This window comes from Diorhabda sublineata, chromosome X (genome assembly GCF_026230105.1).
Source record: "Diorhabda sublineata isolate icDioSubl1.1 chromosome X, icDioSubl1.1, whole genome shotgun sequence".
Taxonomy (NCBI): domain Eukaryota; kingdom Metazoa; phylum Arthropoda; class Insecta; order Coleoptera; family Chrysomelidae; genus Diorhabda; species Diorhabda sublineata.
Window position 1 is genome coordinate 38,756,259 of NC_079485.1, and position 17,419 is coordinate 38,773,677.

The following is a 17,419-nucleotide window of genomic DNA, read 5'->3' on the forward strand; positions in this document are numbered from 1 at the left end:
GATAAAACTAGAAAACAGTGAGAAACCAGTGCACAGCATGATGGACATAGGATCCCATTCGAAGAGGTAATCAATCATAGTTAAAGCTATAAATGTATCTCTTTGTATACATATGGTTCGAAGCTAGTGCAAGGAGCTAGATTGAACATTGGTGGACGAAAATGTAACCTCCCTATCTAAGAAAATCACTCACCATTTTTCAGGTAGAGTGGCTAAAGAAAATTTAATTAATGAGGTATGGTGAGCAATTCAAGCAAAGAACAATATGAATAAAAGATTATAAATTTGAAGCAGTCCAAATATCTAGGAATAATGATTACTAAATTGACTCTTAATTTGAGAATAATCAATGTAGTCAATATACAAATTAGTGGTTATTATTTAAAACTCGATTGACTGCTTTATATTTTATTGAAATTATTGCAACTCTATAACACTAATAATAGTAGAACAAAAACGAAAAAGTTTTATTCCAACCCAGGTTACAAATGTGAAGGTTATTGTTCTTGTATAGGTCGAAGGTGAAGCCAATACGGAGTGATACAACAACTATATCAAATACATATTATCATATTTACTCAGTTTTATTTCATATCTCAAAATTTTATATCCTGCAAAATTGTTTAATTAAATTTATAATGGTATTGATCATACTGATACAAAAAAAATTATTTTGTATTTGGTTTGCCTCAAAAAAGAGCTGCTTTGATCCCTGTTAGCAGTATAACAATTTTTGTAGGAATAATACATTTTTAGATGAAGGAATTTCATACTTCTTACCCTTCAGAGCCAATACACTATAATATCTCGTGTCGTATAAATTCATAAAAATAATTCCAATTTGTTTAAGTTGAATCCGTTTTACATTGCATTTATTTGAATCACCTTGTATCTTATCTGTTATTTCTCTACTTCACTACAACTATCAATACCCATACGTGTACTAGTACTACCTCCATTGAATTCTATTGATTAGGAATAAATTGATCATGAATTCTTCAAGTGAAAGTGAGTACAAAATTGGTGGTATTGGTCTACTTTCGGGAATTTGTATTAGATAAATTATGAAATGGACTTAAATGGAATATTTGTGTTTTCTTGATTGGGGTCTAGACCTGCGACAATATTTATTTACATTTTGTGTTATGATTTTTGTTAAATACATCACGTATTAGTATTTAATATGTTTGGGAGATATTTTAGTAAGTATTTGAAGCATATTTATATATAAAAAGAGCGCGATTTCATAAAATTTGATTTATTCAAATTTGTCGTATTGATTTCGATTCTGAATTTTGTCCATATTTACAAAAAAAAATTCCTTCTCTTGATCGTTGATAATACTGTCAGTGGCGGATCTACTGATCTTTGCAAATCGATACCTCAATTCACAATTATATGAATTATTTTTTCTATCTATCAAATTTCAACTTTATTTGAGAACTTGACTTAGTCGATCATTCTCCGCCCTTTTCAAGCAAGAAAAGCTGGTGTATACAGAGCAATACGAAGTACTGTATAAAAGTTTGGATAAATGTTTTCTATATTCTGTCTCACAGGAATATTTATTTAATATAAAATTTTGATTTTTTGAATCGAAATGAAAAATTTTGAATCAAATTTGTCAACCCTTGAAATCTGACGCCATAAGCTACAGCCTATTCCGCCTGTAGATTAATCCACCACTGAATACTGTTAGTATTAATCTCTATTTAATTATGTTTCAGGAGCAGAACATGGCCGAAGATTGAGCCAACAATACTCAGTAAACGGAACAGAGACTCGAGATCGTCCACATACTTTAGCAGAATATGCCATCGATCATTTTCGTCCACCCATTAAAAGAACAATGTCCAAAGCCCTCACACTTACCGCAAATCGGAGAGGAAATGATGACTTGTGGAGACATTCGCGAGATCCTATCAAACAGCCACTTTTGAAGAAATTATTAATGAAGGAAGAGTTAGCAGAAGAGGCATGCTTTGCATTCACAGCTATTTTGAAATATATGGGAGATTTACCATCAAAAAGACCAAGGCTGGGAAATGAATATACTGATCATATCTTTGACGGACCTCTGAAACATGAAATTCTAAGGGATGAAATCTATTGCCAAATTATGAAACAACTAACGGACAACAGAAATAGGTAAACCGGAACTTACTCAGATTATCTCAATAACACTTCCCTATTTGGTCCCATTCTGCCATTTGTACATTACTGAAGATCTTGGCGGAATGAATGGATATGTCACGAAAATTCAGAAATTATGTTAACACACTATTGAATAAATAAAGGTCGATAAATATAATCAAATGCTTTTATTAGTAGGGAAAAAGCTACTTTGACTACATGTTAATAATGATTTTTGCCAATAAACAGAAGAATATATCGTTTTGCTAAAATGTTGAAAAGAAAAATAATTTTATGGATTTTCTAGCTTACTGTAATATCGAACAAAAAAATATTTAAAACTATCGTTTTCACTATCACTTGAATTAATTTCACTGATATTATTTACATCTTTATTTCCACTTTCATTATCATTTAAGTTCTGGTTTACAGTATCCAAATTGCACATAGATTTCTCGGTTAGATTACATGTTTACTGGGTGTATATATCTTAGGGCTCAGCGATATGGGAAAATATTTTTTTGGTTAAATAGAATGGGATTTTCGTACTTTTATTTCAGATCCTTTGAAGGAATTGAGTGGCATAAGCCACATCTTTATTTTTTTATCTGTTCTGTCGAAAATCCTGAGAATCACTTATCGTTTCACTATTTAAATAACGTTTATCTCTTACACTATATTCCGAGTCGAAATCACAACCACTTTCACTTCTGGAATAGTAATATTTTCGTTTCAACTCATGTTTATATGTCCTAGCCATGTTGAAATAGAAGTGGCCTATCCTCTTCTTGCCTACAAAAACACTTAATGTATTTTTTGGAGATAGATATGGTATTATAGCTCCATCTATTATCCGATAGCGATAATTTTTTTTAGAGACCTGAGGGCGTTTTGATAACTTACAAACCTAGTTTAACCCAATTTTTTTCATTTTTCGCCAATGTCTTGAATTGATAGCAAATATTCTTTCCTTTCAGTTAACATGTTTGATTACTTCTACAAATGTTCATAATCATCTCTAATTTTTATGTATTAGTATATTACATACACACAATCCTAAACCATTTTCAATATATTAATTGTTAATTTGTCAGAAATGGAATTTCATGAGAATTAGACTTGATTAATATTCATTTTTCTAGAGTATTTCACTGGTAAAAATATTAAAATGATGGTAATTCGTTTATTCTTATATTGCGTATGTCTATATATTTATACAATTTTTCTCCTTTCCATCTATTCATTCATGCTTCATCATTTACTCAATCTTTGCATGTCGGTTTCTTGATAAAAATTTGTCATTACTAGTAAATTCCTCTATTTGATAAATTCATTGTTTGATGAGCTTATTTTCACTGTTAGCTTTCTCTTCATTATTATTGATATTATGTTATAAGTCATATGTCATTATTTGTCCTCATTTATATGTAAATTTGTATTATAGATTATCAGAAGAACGGGGCTGGGAATTAATGTGGTTGGCTACAGGATTATTCAGTTGCTCCCAAAGCCTTCTCAAAGAACTTACCTTATTCCTCAGAAGCAGGCGACATCCTATCTCCTTAGATTCACTTCAAAGGTTACAAAAGACATTAAGACATGGCCAAAGGAAATATCCTCCACATCAAGTGGAAGTGGAAGCTATTCAACATATGACCACTCAAATTTTCCATAAAGTTTATTTTCCTGATGACACAGATGAAGCTTTTGAAGTTGATTCTAGTACAAGAGCTAAAGATTTCTGTCAAAATATTAGTCAAAGACTGAGTCTAAGATCTAGTGAAGGCTTCAGTTTATTTGTTAAAATTGCGGATAAGGTGAGTATATTCACTTTTAAATAGCTTTTGAGTACTAAAAATTCAGCGTTTTGAAACATACGAGTTTTTCTAAATTCATGCAACAAAATTGAAGAGGTAATTGCTCGTATGAAATTAAGATGGGTCTTTCCAATAACAACATTTCCTCAGCCCCTCCCTTTCCGATATATCACCCTCAAAAGGTGGTGACTAAAATTTACGTGCACTCGCAAAGGACTACCTGTGGGTATTTTCTAAATATTTCTATTAAATTTCCAGCATTTATTATGAATCGTATCTCATTATACATCTTTACTGTCCACTCAATTTATTGAAAAGTCATAAATTATGATGTTTATATTTTATCTCTGCAGCTATTGGTTTTGGGAAAAAAAATTAACAAAAAATATTTTTTGATAAAACAAGGATTTTAAGTAATATTATTTCATAAAGCTTCATCTTTCAAAATATTTTTGATACGAAATAAAGTAAGGGCTGCTAATTCCACCCGCGTATAATGTAACAGGAATATTGAAAAAATACCCGTGCCTAGAAATTTACAGAAAGGGATGGACTTTTGTTATAGAAAAGATTCATCTCAATTTTATATGAGCAAGCACCTCCTGAATTTTGTCGAATGAATATAGAAACACCCAATATATTTTGATATAATTATATGCACAAATATGTTATAGTGTGTAATGATATCGTTATGAGATACTTAGTTTTGTCATTTTATTGCTATACAGCCGCTTTAGTAAGATCTTGTTTGCAATGTCTACCGTTAACATAGATTTGAACATTACAGTTTTGTCTCAAATTGAAAAAAGTGTCAGAGAAGCTCATGAAATCTTGAAACCTGTCAGCGATAATAATGTAGTCACTTGAGGATGGTTTAAAAGTCATTTAGGGACGAAAAACGGATCAGAATGTTACTCGACCTCAAAATTGGATAAATCCGTTTGTTTAAACAGGGGATTGACAATTTGAGAACTTTGACCGAATTTGAAATTTCATTCCAAAAACCCGTGACTGAATAAAAAAAATCTTGTTTCAATTTGTATGGAATTGAAAGATTGTCTTTGCAAATTTCATTGTCAAATTATTACTGGAGAAAGTTCGGACTACAGGTATAACCTAAGACAAAAATTCAGAATTTTCAATCGAAAACTTCCAATTTAAACATCATGGTAATAGTTTTCTTTGATTAAGAAGGGGATAGCGCAATCAGACTACGATTTTAGAGGAATAACAGCAAACTCCAACTTTTAGAAGGGAGTATTATATGATTGAAGCTTATTTGACCTACAAATATATAAAAATAGTTGTATTGTAGCCAAAAAGGGAAGCTGAATAACTAATTGAGCTTATAACCAGGAATTGAATTTGAAATGACTTAATTCCATAAACATACATTTATAGTTATTAGTCCAGATTCCACATTATTTGATAAAATTATAGAATACATCAATCCTGCCTATATTATTACTCATTCATGATAGAAATGAAATTTTTCCTCAACATCATAGTAAATCATTTTTATATTTCTTTTTATTCTTGTTGTATTCTATTTAACTGCGAACTTTGTTTTTCAGGTTATTTCGGTTCCAGAAGGTGACTTTTTCTTCGATTTTGTTCGGCACTTAACAGATTGGATCCGTAAAGCTCGCCCAACTAGAGACGGCATTACTCCGCAATTTTCTTATCAAGTATTTTTCATGAAAAAACTGTGGACAAATACCGTACCGGGTAAAGACAAAAATGCTGATTTAATATTTCATTTCCATCAAGAACTACCTAAATTGATAAGAGGATATCATAAATGTTCTAAGGAAGAGGCTTGTAAATTAGCCGCGTTGGTATACAGGGTGAGGTTTGGAGAGAGTAAACAAGAATTGCAAGCCATACCGTAAGTATATATAATTTGATAGTTTATGAACTATTATGGAAATCAAAAAGAGTACCTTCGATTTTTAGAGGAAATTTAAACAACCTATAAAATATTTCCACTTTTATTACATCAATTTTGTTAGTTAATTGCTCTATTATGTTTATATCTCTTCAGCGTTTCTATATTTATAGACCTTTATTCAGTGGTAATAATATATTTTAGAAGTTTATTAATAATTATTGAGCAGTTATCAGCAATGTACCAAAATACAGATTTCATACCAAATTTTAATACCATCAAGCTAGCATATGTCGAAAAGGAAAAAAGTATTAAAACTGCAAGCCTCGCCAATCTGGCAATTATGCTGCTCATTAAAATCAATCAAGGATAACAATATGATTGTTTAAAAGAAACAAAAACAGCTGATCGCATTTACCACTGGTATCCTAAACCGGAAAAACTCTGACAGAATAATGATTGATTTTATGTTAAAATCGCATGTGGTTAGCATCGTTTTTATTTACACCGCAAAAAAACCAAGAAAATACCGTGTTCTCGGGAAACGTATGCTTCTAGCATAAAAATAGAAGCTTTTGATTAAGTCGAGGAGTAAATAGCTCAATTTTAATTTGTACCATCTAAATTTGTCAAATATTCTATTTGGACCCCTCTAAAAACCGAGGATAAAATGATATGTATGTGCGGTAGAAAATTCTAATTATTGAAGAAAATTACTTGAATTTGAAAAAAAAAATCACATATGATTCGCTTTATTTTCATTTGTATAACCTATAAATTATCATTAACTAATTTGCTCCCTCAGGTAAAGTAACGAGCGTTCTAAAAAATTATAATCTTTGATAAGATTGTAATGAAAAAACCTTATGGCTTTATTTTCATTTGTACCATTTGAAATTTTTTTATTTTCATGCCTAGGAGTACATAGAAAAATATGATTTTCTTAGGATAGACCAAAAGGGATATTCACATGAGTAAAGTAAAAGAATTTGATCTGTTTCGTATTCAGTTATTCCGTTTTCAATTTTTAGTAAATTTTTAGCGTCTATTGAATCAAAATATAAAGGTAATATATAATAAATTGTTAAATTGCTAAAGTGATAACAATTAAATAAATATTCAATAGTTTACGTTTAAATAAGATTCTGTAGATCTAGAGATGAATAAAAGAATGGATAGATTCTAACTGATGTGATAGTATAACATAAAAGACATTTATACTGTTAACTAATGATAATTTTATTTATACCAGAACATGCTGACAATAAAATCCACGGTAAAATTGAACAAACACTAGCTAAGAAGAGTTACTGGTATGTTCACTGGACACTGTCCTATGAAATACCATATGAAGAACATCGGACCAGACAGGTGACTCACTTTGCAAAGTCGTTACTGCCTGACTGGTGAACAGTCTAGGGTACACAATAGATCAATAGGTCTAAGTGTTGGAGGGATAATAACACTACCTTACATCCTATAGCTCATCATTATTAATCGAATTTTGGGTATGTTTCGATAACATGAATATTCAAATATTCAAAATTTCACTTTTATACTCCATTATTTTACAAGATGCAACATACCAAACTTGTCCTTTTTTTAAATTTCCTATTTTGTGATATTGTATTTTCCTTCAATTTTACTTAACCCTGTAATATTTATATGCCATCAAAACATTTTAGATATTTTAGTGATCCTAAATTACATCATTCATAACATTGATATTATGATGTAAAAAGGTCGAATCATACAAAACAAAATCGTTAGGAATACAACTGTGTACTGAGAGTGTTCGTTAGTACAATCGTCAAGGTTAAGTTTATAACCACACAACATGTTGGGGTGACAATAAAATTTTTGGTAAAATTGGTTTTTGCCGTTTCCAATATCATAGTTAACAGATTTTACTGGAGCTGTGATAAAGACAGCATGATTAGAAAATAATAAACAGTTTGACACACAAGCTCTACCTAGTATTTCAACTCAATTTTAACTGCTTCAGTTAATAATTTTCTAATATAGTATGTTTGTTAAGAATGAAAATTATTTCTCTTACAGAGTAATGTACTATCACTACGGAATCAGTCACCATTCATAGCACCAGGAGTTCAATAACAACTACAGAAAAACTCTATAAACTCATCATTTTCTGCCAAGCATATATTGCTTTCTTAATAACAAAAGTAAAAGGGTAAAAGTATAACGACATTTTACTGTAGTTGCTATAACCATGTAGACCAAATAGGTTACTTGCAGTGGCGGATTTATAGATTTGCCGCCTCTAAATTTTGATATTTTAGTCCACAATCAAATCAATTTTCTATCAATAAAATTCCAACTGTATAATTTGTGCTCCATCATCCTCGTTACATCAACTTTTCCCATATAGTTGGAAAATAATAGAAATTATTTAATAGTATTTGTCTTGTAGAACAAATAAAACCGAAGATAACCATGCGTGATGTTCATATAAAATTTATCATAATTCTGCAAAAACCCGCACTGACATGTAATTGAAAGTGATAGGGAATAAATAGTATGTTTCAATAAATTGAACATTTTTTTGTTGTTTCAGACAAATGTTGAGAGAACTTATTCCAGCCGATCTAATCAAACTTCAAAGTGCAAATGATTGGAAACGATCAATAGTAGCAGCATATAACCAAGATGCAGGAATGAGTCCTGAAGATGCTAAAATAACATTCCTCAAAATAGTGTATCGTTGGCCTACGTTTGGGTCTGCATTTTTTGAAGTGAAGCAAACCACTGATCCAAATTATCCTGAAATGCTCCTTATAGCCATTAACAAGCATGGAGTTAGTCTTATTCATCCACAGTCAAAAGTAAGTACATTTTAGAAATACCAATTGGTAATTTGTCTCTTTTTTACTTATTTATTCTCACTTGCCAATTTCATACAAGTATTTGCAAGAAATTATGAACCCCTTCAATCCATCTTTTTCTTGGTCTCTCTTATTTTTTCCTCTCATTTCACCCAATAATGCTTTTTTGGCAGACGAAATTGAATTATTAATTTAGTCATTTTCACTTATTATTCATATTCCTAAGTGCATCTCATATTCTTTTTGAAAATGCTTTTCATGAATATAATTGTATCTCAAAAACTGGAAGCTAAATAACTATTGCCATTTTGATGCATCTTTCTAAAGATTAAGAATTTTTAATACCTTTTTGTTAATATTCTTATGAAAATTAGTGACTCATTGGAACCAAATGTTTGTCTTCTAGCAATTCTTTCATATATTTTTTAATATACGAAAAAAAGTTATAACCATCAAGGAATATCTCCAAACTCGACTTTTACAATTCATGTATGGTTGTTCAATTTAATAGCTTAAATTTAGGAAATTGTAGATCATAAAAATTTATATATTAAAACTATATTACATTTTTAAATTATAATTCATATAGTTTAACCTTTGCCTTGTTATTGAGAGCAATCTATGTAATTGTAGAGTTTGTTTAATTTCAACTGATTCATAATACAAACTAAAAATAAAATTAATAATATCAATTAAGTATGACGAATAGAGGATAAACAAACTATTCTTTTGAAATAGCAAATATAATCAACTTATGGGAAAATATCAAGATAAATCAGACATTATACTGGATTATGTAAGATCCTGTTAACCACTGGTATTAAGTTTGACAAACATGATCATTAATTTATTTTCTACTGAAAACATTAATTTATTAGTATAGTGATTGAATTAAGTGTTTAAATAGACTTCTAAAAAAAAAAGAAAGAAATTACAGTAAATTTGAAATATGGAAATTGTGTCTTGTTCGGTCTTCTCATGAAAATATTTTCAAAAATAAAATAATATTAAACCAAATAAGAACATTATTAGAAAGTTAAACAAATTTTCATAACATTTGTTGTATATTATAACATAGAAATTGGAAGTTTTTATTCTTAATATTTCGATGAGCTAATTTGTGGGATATTAAAAAACTGCATTTCTTTTATTTTTATATTTACATATCAAAAACACCTAAGAAACTTTCTACTATTTCTTATACTTGTATATTCAAATATACATAATGAAATTTTAAATAACATCCCTTAGCTTTTGTGGCTCACTTTTTCTTAAGGTTAAAAACTTGATTGAATAATTGATTGAAAGATGGAGATGATAACAGTTCGAATCCATCAATCGTACAATAAACTTTCTTTTTGTTCCAGGAAATTTTGGTTACTCACCCATTCACAAGAATATCGAACTGGTCATCGGGTAACACTTATTTTCATATGACCATCGGAAATTTGGTCAGAGGATCAAAACTGTTATGTGAAACATCTTTAGGCTACAAAATGGACGATTTATTGACATCCTATATTTCACTCATGCTAACGAACATGAATAAACAAAGAAGTATTAGAATTAAGTGATTTTTCAGTCATGAAAATTAAAACAGAGATTGAAGTTGTAAAAATATACTCCATTAAAAATGTAAAATGTATCAGTTGTAAATAAGTATATATGAACATACTGCTGAAATTACAATTATTAAAAATAATTTAAAATTACTAGGTACATTAAATACTTTCCTTGACAAATTGAAATCATCATTGTTATTGCTAAATAGATTAAAAAATTAGTTGTCTTTGAAAAACAGAAAATATCTCAGAAATCAAGTTTAGAACATGCAGATACAACTCAATTCCATTGCAGTTTTGATTCTCTAGATGGGAATAATCTGTCTTCCACTGAAAAACACAACGCCATGTAGAGGTTATTTATTATTTCAAAAGCATTCAAGATTGGCTGTCACTAAACTGTGTGGTATTCGTAGTGTCAAGAAGTCCAATGTGTGGAATAGCACACTATTATCTTTTCTGTTTGTTCAACAAAAAACAATTACTATATGAATTCTTCCTCACACTTCTAGTTCTCCATTGTTTCCATAGAGTAAATTATTGTGATATCTTTGTTGAAATTGTTAATATAACTTTCTTATAAACACATGCATATTTTTCAGATTGTACTGTTTCGTGCGTATATTGAAAGACAATAAATGATATTTTTAATTGAGTGGTTTTTCTTTCATATTTCATTGCAGGTTGTTTCAGTTAGTTATGTGCACATTAATTCAAAACAAGAATAAATCAAAGGTCTTCCTTTTAAAACTTTTGAACCAAAACTTTTATTCCCAAGGGAAATATCTTAACAACAAGCAATAAATAATACCATCGGATCGAGCAACGAACGGTAAATAAATATTTGCGTTTAGAAGAATTGACTAATAAATATATTATGGGGTTCTGCAGTATCATTCGATATATGTTTAAATGTCATAGGTGAACTGTCTGATACTTCCTTGATTTAGCTATAATATTATATTGTTTTGCTATAAAAAATCTGTTTTTGAAATTATATCATGTAAACCTCTAATTATTTTCAATTCAGTTCTGTACACATAAAAAAATATGAAAAGCAAATTTTCGTAGACCAGATTCGAACCCGGTATCAGCAGTTGGAATGTACAGCCATCAGCGACAGTGTTGAACATTTGTTCCGTAACATACCATACTTTTCAAAACAATTTATAAATCGAAGTAGATTTTGAAACAAAATAAATTTAACTAAAGCCTCTTAACATTATTGTTTGTGTGTTTAGATTTGTCAGAATTTTGATATTTTGTGTTAAATTGTGTAAGAAACCAACTAAAAATGGATATAGGGAATGAAAATAACTTTTCTATAACACCACTAGAATTTAGAAAAGCAGCTGAAGATGACTTATTAAATTATTGCCGGAAGAGTCAAGGAAAGTATAGAATACGGCCTATAGGCCTTTTTTTAATTGGCAAAAGGACAAGAAAACCACTTCTGAATCGAATTTGTTAGTATAGTTTACTGAATTATCGGCAAAATATAAAACTTCAACTATATGGACCTACTATGCAATGCTTACACCGATTATATAATCTTTGCTTACACCGTACATCAATGTATAAATTTAGAAAATTATAAAAAATTACGAGTATTATTAAAACTAAAATCGGTAGGTTTTTAGCCTAAAAAGCGATAACTTTTTCTAGCGAATATATCAATAACTAACATTTAATGATAAATATCAAGTAACAAAATTAAAATACTAAGTAAATCTTTGAAACAGTTATTTCATTAGATTTTGTAATTTAATTTTGCTTTACGTATGGGTGCATGTAGAAGTAGTGAGTAATATGAAATGAAAACAACCGATTTACAAGATATTGGATCAGTTTTTCTGATTAATTTACCAAATACCAAAACAAAAATTAGTCAAAAACTCACTGTTACGGGTAACTTTACCAAAATATGCAAAACATATAAATCTTTGACCAAGTCATGTAACCCGTAAAACATTCTTTTTAAATTATTAAATGAACAACTCACAGAATTGTAATAAACAAATTTACAAAAAATAAGAAAAGATATCGCTACTTTCATGATATTACCGAATCCAGAACAATATTCTGAGCACGGCTTCCACAGTTCTACTGCAACAATACCTGACGCAGGCGGGGATATTACTGACAGTGGATAAAAGTCTACATACAATAAAACCGATAGGCAGATAAAATGTCATCTTAAATTAAACCAAAAGTAAACCAAACGAATCAATGTTCATATAATTCAAATGTTTCGACAAGTCACCAAAACATTAGTTATGGTGATTCAAATATATGATAACTCCACACTAACAGTACAGAAAACCTTAATCGTAGTTCCGGTTACGTAGACCCACTAATATTTGCCCTTTTTCACGGATCGTTGTACACAAGCTATGTATATTTAAAAACATGCAAGTGCATATAAAAGGCCACGGCGGGCGCGGCGGTGAAATCCTCTTAAATATCCAATAGGTTTTAATAAAATAGAATTCAGTGTCTAATAAGGTTAATATATAATTTGAGGGATATTTATAATAGAAATCGACAGCTTTATAAGGTGTAATAGGGTTATTATGAAATGAAAAAAACTCATTAGGGTTATCACTTTCTCTTGTGTTACCTAACTCCCCTCAAACTTGACAGATAAATCAATCTCCACGAACAATAGACACTTTCAATATAACTTATGAATTAGAGTAAAATTGATTAGTGCTATTTTATTTAGTGGATAATTTTATGCTTTATAAAACTATTTTGTTTTTGTATTATTTGTTATCACACACGTTTTCCGCAATACGATGAAACAGCTCTTCAGTTTCTCACCTAACCTAACCTACACCTTTTTATATTCATTTATTCAATGAAATACTAAAAATTTACAGAACATATTTTTATGGCTTTTTCATAGTAAGATCTTTATTATAACCGTTTTGTTGTAGAATCTATTTAAGTACTATTTAAAACTCCAAAAAGCTTGTAAGTGTATTTTTTAAAAAGTGTTACAAACGACATTTCGACATTTTTAGTGCTGCGAACATCCTCGTACAGAAGCCACTGTTTGACAAGAATCCACAGAACCTCGGAACAGAACGAAAAGCATGCCAAGAAAATCATCAGTGATCATCCTTTTGTAAGTGCTTATATGAATTGGAACGGTCTTTGTAGTGGGATTGTGGCAAAATGTGGCAAAATTAAACACTTGTGCCGTTTTCATAAGATAATATAAATAATTGTATTTTAATAATTTACTTATTACCGATGATGCGCCACTGTCGTTTATTTTACGTCGAGGACCGAGTTCACTTTTATTTACTAGCCCGAATTACTACTGGGAATTTGAGTTCTGTATAAACCGCAATATATGTGTTTACAAGACGATAATAATTAGCTATCTACCGGTTGTCGTTATCAGCCTCATAAATCAAAATCAGTGCCTTGACTTGCACATTAGCCAATTCCGTTTTTCCCATGGAGTCTTCAATGGAAGAATAGAGACTTATTTTTACCTTTGACTTTTGTGTGGGAATCAGTTCACCTAATTAATATACAGGAGGAAACAATTATTAAAAATAACTCTATTGTTATCTTAATTCTCCCACATTAAAGAATAAAATAACAAGTCTTCAAGAGATTTTATGTTTTTTCATTCGTGAGAATGTCTTTTTATGCAAAATCGTGGGAATAAAAATATGAACTTCCTCATTTTTGCCTTGAGAAAACAGATATGAACAAATCCTCTTATCAAATTCAATGAAATTTTACATCACAAGTTTCATCCTAAATGAAATTTGCTTATGTCGTATTTTGTTAAAATTAAGTATTCAAATATTTTGTTTCCATTGGGTTCCAGGAAATTGTACATAGTATCTAGTTACTGTTTATTATAATACTGCTAAAGTAAATTTACACCATTGCAGACTTTACGAAACAAGTATCTACGTGCGGCATTATGAAAAAATATATTTTTATAGAAAATGTATGTTGGCGCAGTTTTAACAAAAAATAATGCAAATCATGCAACAGACTCTCGTAATACTTAATACAGACATCTGCATAGTAGACTGAATATATAATTCTATCTTCAAATATACAGGTAGGTACTAATATTGAGAGATTGATCCTATCCCACCACGTTTGGCAAACTTGTGATCAATTTTTTGCTGGAGTTTTTGCTAGTTATTTTATGTTATGTTTTTAATATATTGCGCCATGCCCGAGACGTAACTACCGTTGGACCATATGGGAATACTAGATGTTCAGCGCACTAGGATGGAATAATTGAGGCAACCTCATTTGGATGCTTGATAACTCTAGAGTGCTTGACCATAAATTGGAAGATCTGTTGAAAAGAAGGGGGGGGGAAATCATTTTCGTTGGACCACAACGGTTTCCCAGCCAGATGGCGAATGATCGACAGATTAAATCCTTCCTCTTGTACTCAACAGTCTGGACCAAAAAAATTTAATCAATCAGCAACTTAGAACTGAAGAAAATAACGGGCATACTCACAGGACATTGTCCTGTGAATTATCACTTCTGTTAAGTAGTCCCAGAAACAATTGAGCCCTTGCTTTACAATTGTAAAAGGCCGCGATACCTTGGCTCATATTTCTTTAAACCTAAACAATTAATGGTCATAACGCCTAGGTACGTCGCGGGGCTTATTGAAACTTTTCTGCCCGAATGGTTAACAGAGCTAAGTTGAGCAATAGGTCTTTAGGTGTCAGCGAAGTATCCATAGCCTCATCGACCTTCCTCTTACCTAATCTAATCCAAGCAGTTCATACTATACTTCACAATAGTAACAAAAACTAATAGAGGACTATTCATTAACATATGGAATATATTTATAAATTATTGTAAGGTAAGATATATAGTATCGTTTCTATCATCATCCTTATTCATGTTATCAATTTTGGTGAGCGTTGTTCACGAAGCAATATTGTCGTTGAAATATAAGCCAAGTTTGGATTTTTATAATTTGAACGCAAGAATGTTTAAAGTTAAAGTTCGAGTTTAAACAAATGTTTAAACGAGGGAAACTTGCCTCAAGTACTGAAAATGTCAAAAATAATTTCAGTGTTTAAAAGTGGCGACTTCAATCTTGTTAACAACTATAGGCCCATAGCTATTATACCTCTTATCTCTAAAATATTTGAAATACCTATAAAAAATAAACTTAATTCTTATTTAAAACAAAATAACAAAATATCTGAATCAACAATTCAGGCATTCTTGAACTTTATGGATGGCATAGTTCAGGGTCTTGATGAGGATAAAAACACATATGCCTGTGACTGCGTGAACTCAAACATTTTGTTATTTAAGATGGAACATTATGGATTCCGAGGTAGAGAGCTGGAGCTGTTTAAATCTTATTCAGAAAATCGACAGCAGTACATAAGCTACAACAGCTTTGAATCTAGTCTGACATCGGTGAGCGATGGAGTCCCTCGGGGTTCAGTGTTGGGACAACTATTGTTTCTGCTGTATCTAAAAGATTTACCGGCAAAAGGGAATGAAAACGTCAATATCGAGAATCTAAAGGTAACTAAGTCTTGGTTTGATTCAAACAATTTGAAATTAAACGAAGTAAAAAACATGAAAATAACATTTAGCTCTGCAAAACGAGGAAACAGAGGGGAATCTGTGAAATTGTCCCGGTATCAATCGGGAAGAGCATCACAACTTTTTCAATGAGACAATTGCGCTCCTCTATTGACAGTAATTGCGTTATGCGCACAATTTACTTTGTTTTGATCCACAGTCATCTGGCCTATGGTATCTTTCTATGGGGCAACAATTATACAACCAGGGGTGCGGATCAAACATAATATAACAAACCTTTTTTATTGCAAAATTCTTTTTAATTGCATTATATTTATGTAGTTGGAGACTACATGTTTTTCAATTTTTAACTTAACTTATTTCATTCTTACATATATGTTACGCCAGAAATCAAATTTTATGAAAATATTGGTTTCACTTTGTTTAAAATTTTCTTCATTTTCTCATGTTAGGGATTTACTATTTGGACTACACAAATGCTATTGTATTCATACTAGTTAATAAAACGTATCGTATAAGACACATTATAATTAATCGAAGGAAAATATTTATTTTCTAGCTAACAATTATAGGTATGTAATAAGTTTATATTTTATTTGTCCCTAATATTTCAATGTAAGATGAAATATTCAAAATTAGCATAGATTTGTTTGCCATTTTATTAAGTTACAGAATAAAACATTTTATAACGGTCTACTAAAGTTTTGTTATCTCTAAATTGAAACTGAGTAAGTTACAAAATTGAGACTTTTTCAGATTTAAAGAATCATAAAATAAATCTCAAGTAAGCAAAACTAACCAGCTGCTTTATAACTTGCTATGACTATAAAATTAATTTATTTGAATACATAGTTCTTAGTAACGATAAATCCATGAGAATTTGCAAAATTTAAATAATTTACCAGAACTAAACACGTTTAAGGCCTATTAATCCAGGTAAGCAACAAATCTATCATTAACAGAAAATGCCTTTTGTTGTTAATTCCATGCTGCTGACTAGAGGGCTAGCAACCCATATATTTCCTATATCACAGAAAATAAGCAAATGTTGTTATTTATATTACCAAAACAAAAGCTTTAACTTATCTATTTCAACAGCTACTCTTTCAACAAATTGTTACAACTGAATCTACAGAAGTGACACTCACAGTTCTCAATTTTTTTATATAGGGACATAAAATAAACGACATTGACAATACATGAGGGATAATGATTATTGAATATTTTTCAAAGAAGAAAAATACAATGTTGTAACTTGTCTACTTGGACGTATTTATTGAAATGATTAAATTTAAGCGGAAATGCTACTGCTATTGTAATTTCACAAAATGCTTTGAAAAACAAGAAAATAACTCAAAGGAATGAAAAACGAATGCCAGTAGTTCAATTCAGAATCAAATCGGCAAAACTTTTCAAAGGCAATTATTGTTAGGAAGAAGCATAGCCGTGTTACTACTATTTATGAAATTTTATCAATACATAAATAATCAGTTTGTAAAGTTATTGTTATTTAAATATCGGTCAATGCCACGCACTCATTTTTTGTCACTAAGAAACAATTTATATGATAGAACATATTGTATTATCATGCATTTCGTCAATATC

General features: G+C 30.2%; 1 protein-coding gene and 1 long non-coding RNA gene across 3 annotated transcripts in view; both read left to right on the top strand.

Moving 5' to 3' along the window:
• LOC130451500 (myosin-VIIa) overlaps positions 1-10,897 on the top strand; it is a 54,303-nt gene extending 43,406 nt beyond the window's left edge. For both annotated transcript variants that reach the window (XM_056790540.1, XM_056790542.1), the window contains exons 18-22: positions 1,728-2,148; positions 3,578-3,950; positions 5,525-5,838; positions 8,417-8,684; positions 10,052-10,897. In XM_056790540.1, the coding sequence (XP_056646518.1) occupies positions 1,728-2,148; positions 3,578-3,950; positions 5,525-5,838; positions 8,417-8,684; positions 10,052-10,258 (1,583 nt within the window). In that variant the 3' untranslated portion in view covers positions 10,259-10,897. The remainder of the gene's footprint in view (positions 1-1,727; positions 2,149-3,577; positions 3,951-5,524; positions 5,839-8,416; positions 8,685-10,051) is intronic.
• A 2,453-nt stretch (positions 10,898-13,350) lies between these two features.
• LOC130451493 (uncharacterized) lies at positions 13,351-15,636 on the top strand. Its single transcript, XR_008910739.1, has 3 exons — positions 13,351-13,376; positions 14,164-14,339; positions 15,575-15,636. It is a non-coding gene; the product is annotated as an uncharacterized LOC130451493 (long non-coding RNA).
• The last annotated feature ends 1,783 nt before the right edge of the window (positions 15,637-17,419 follow it).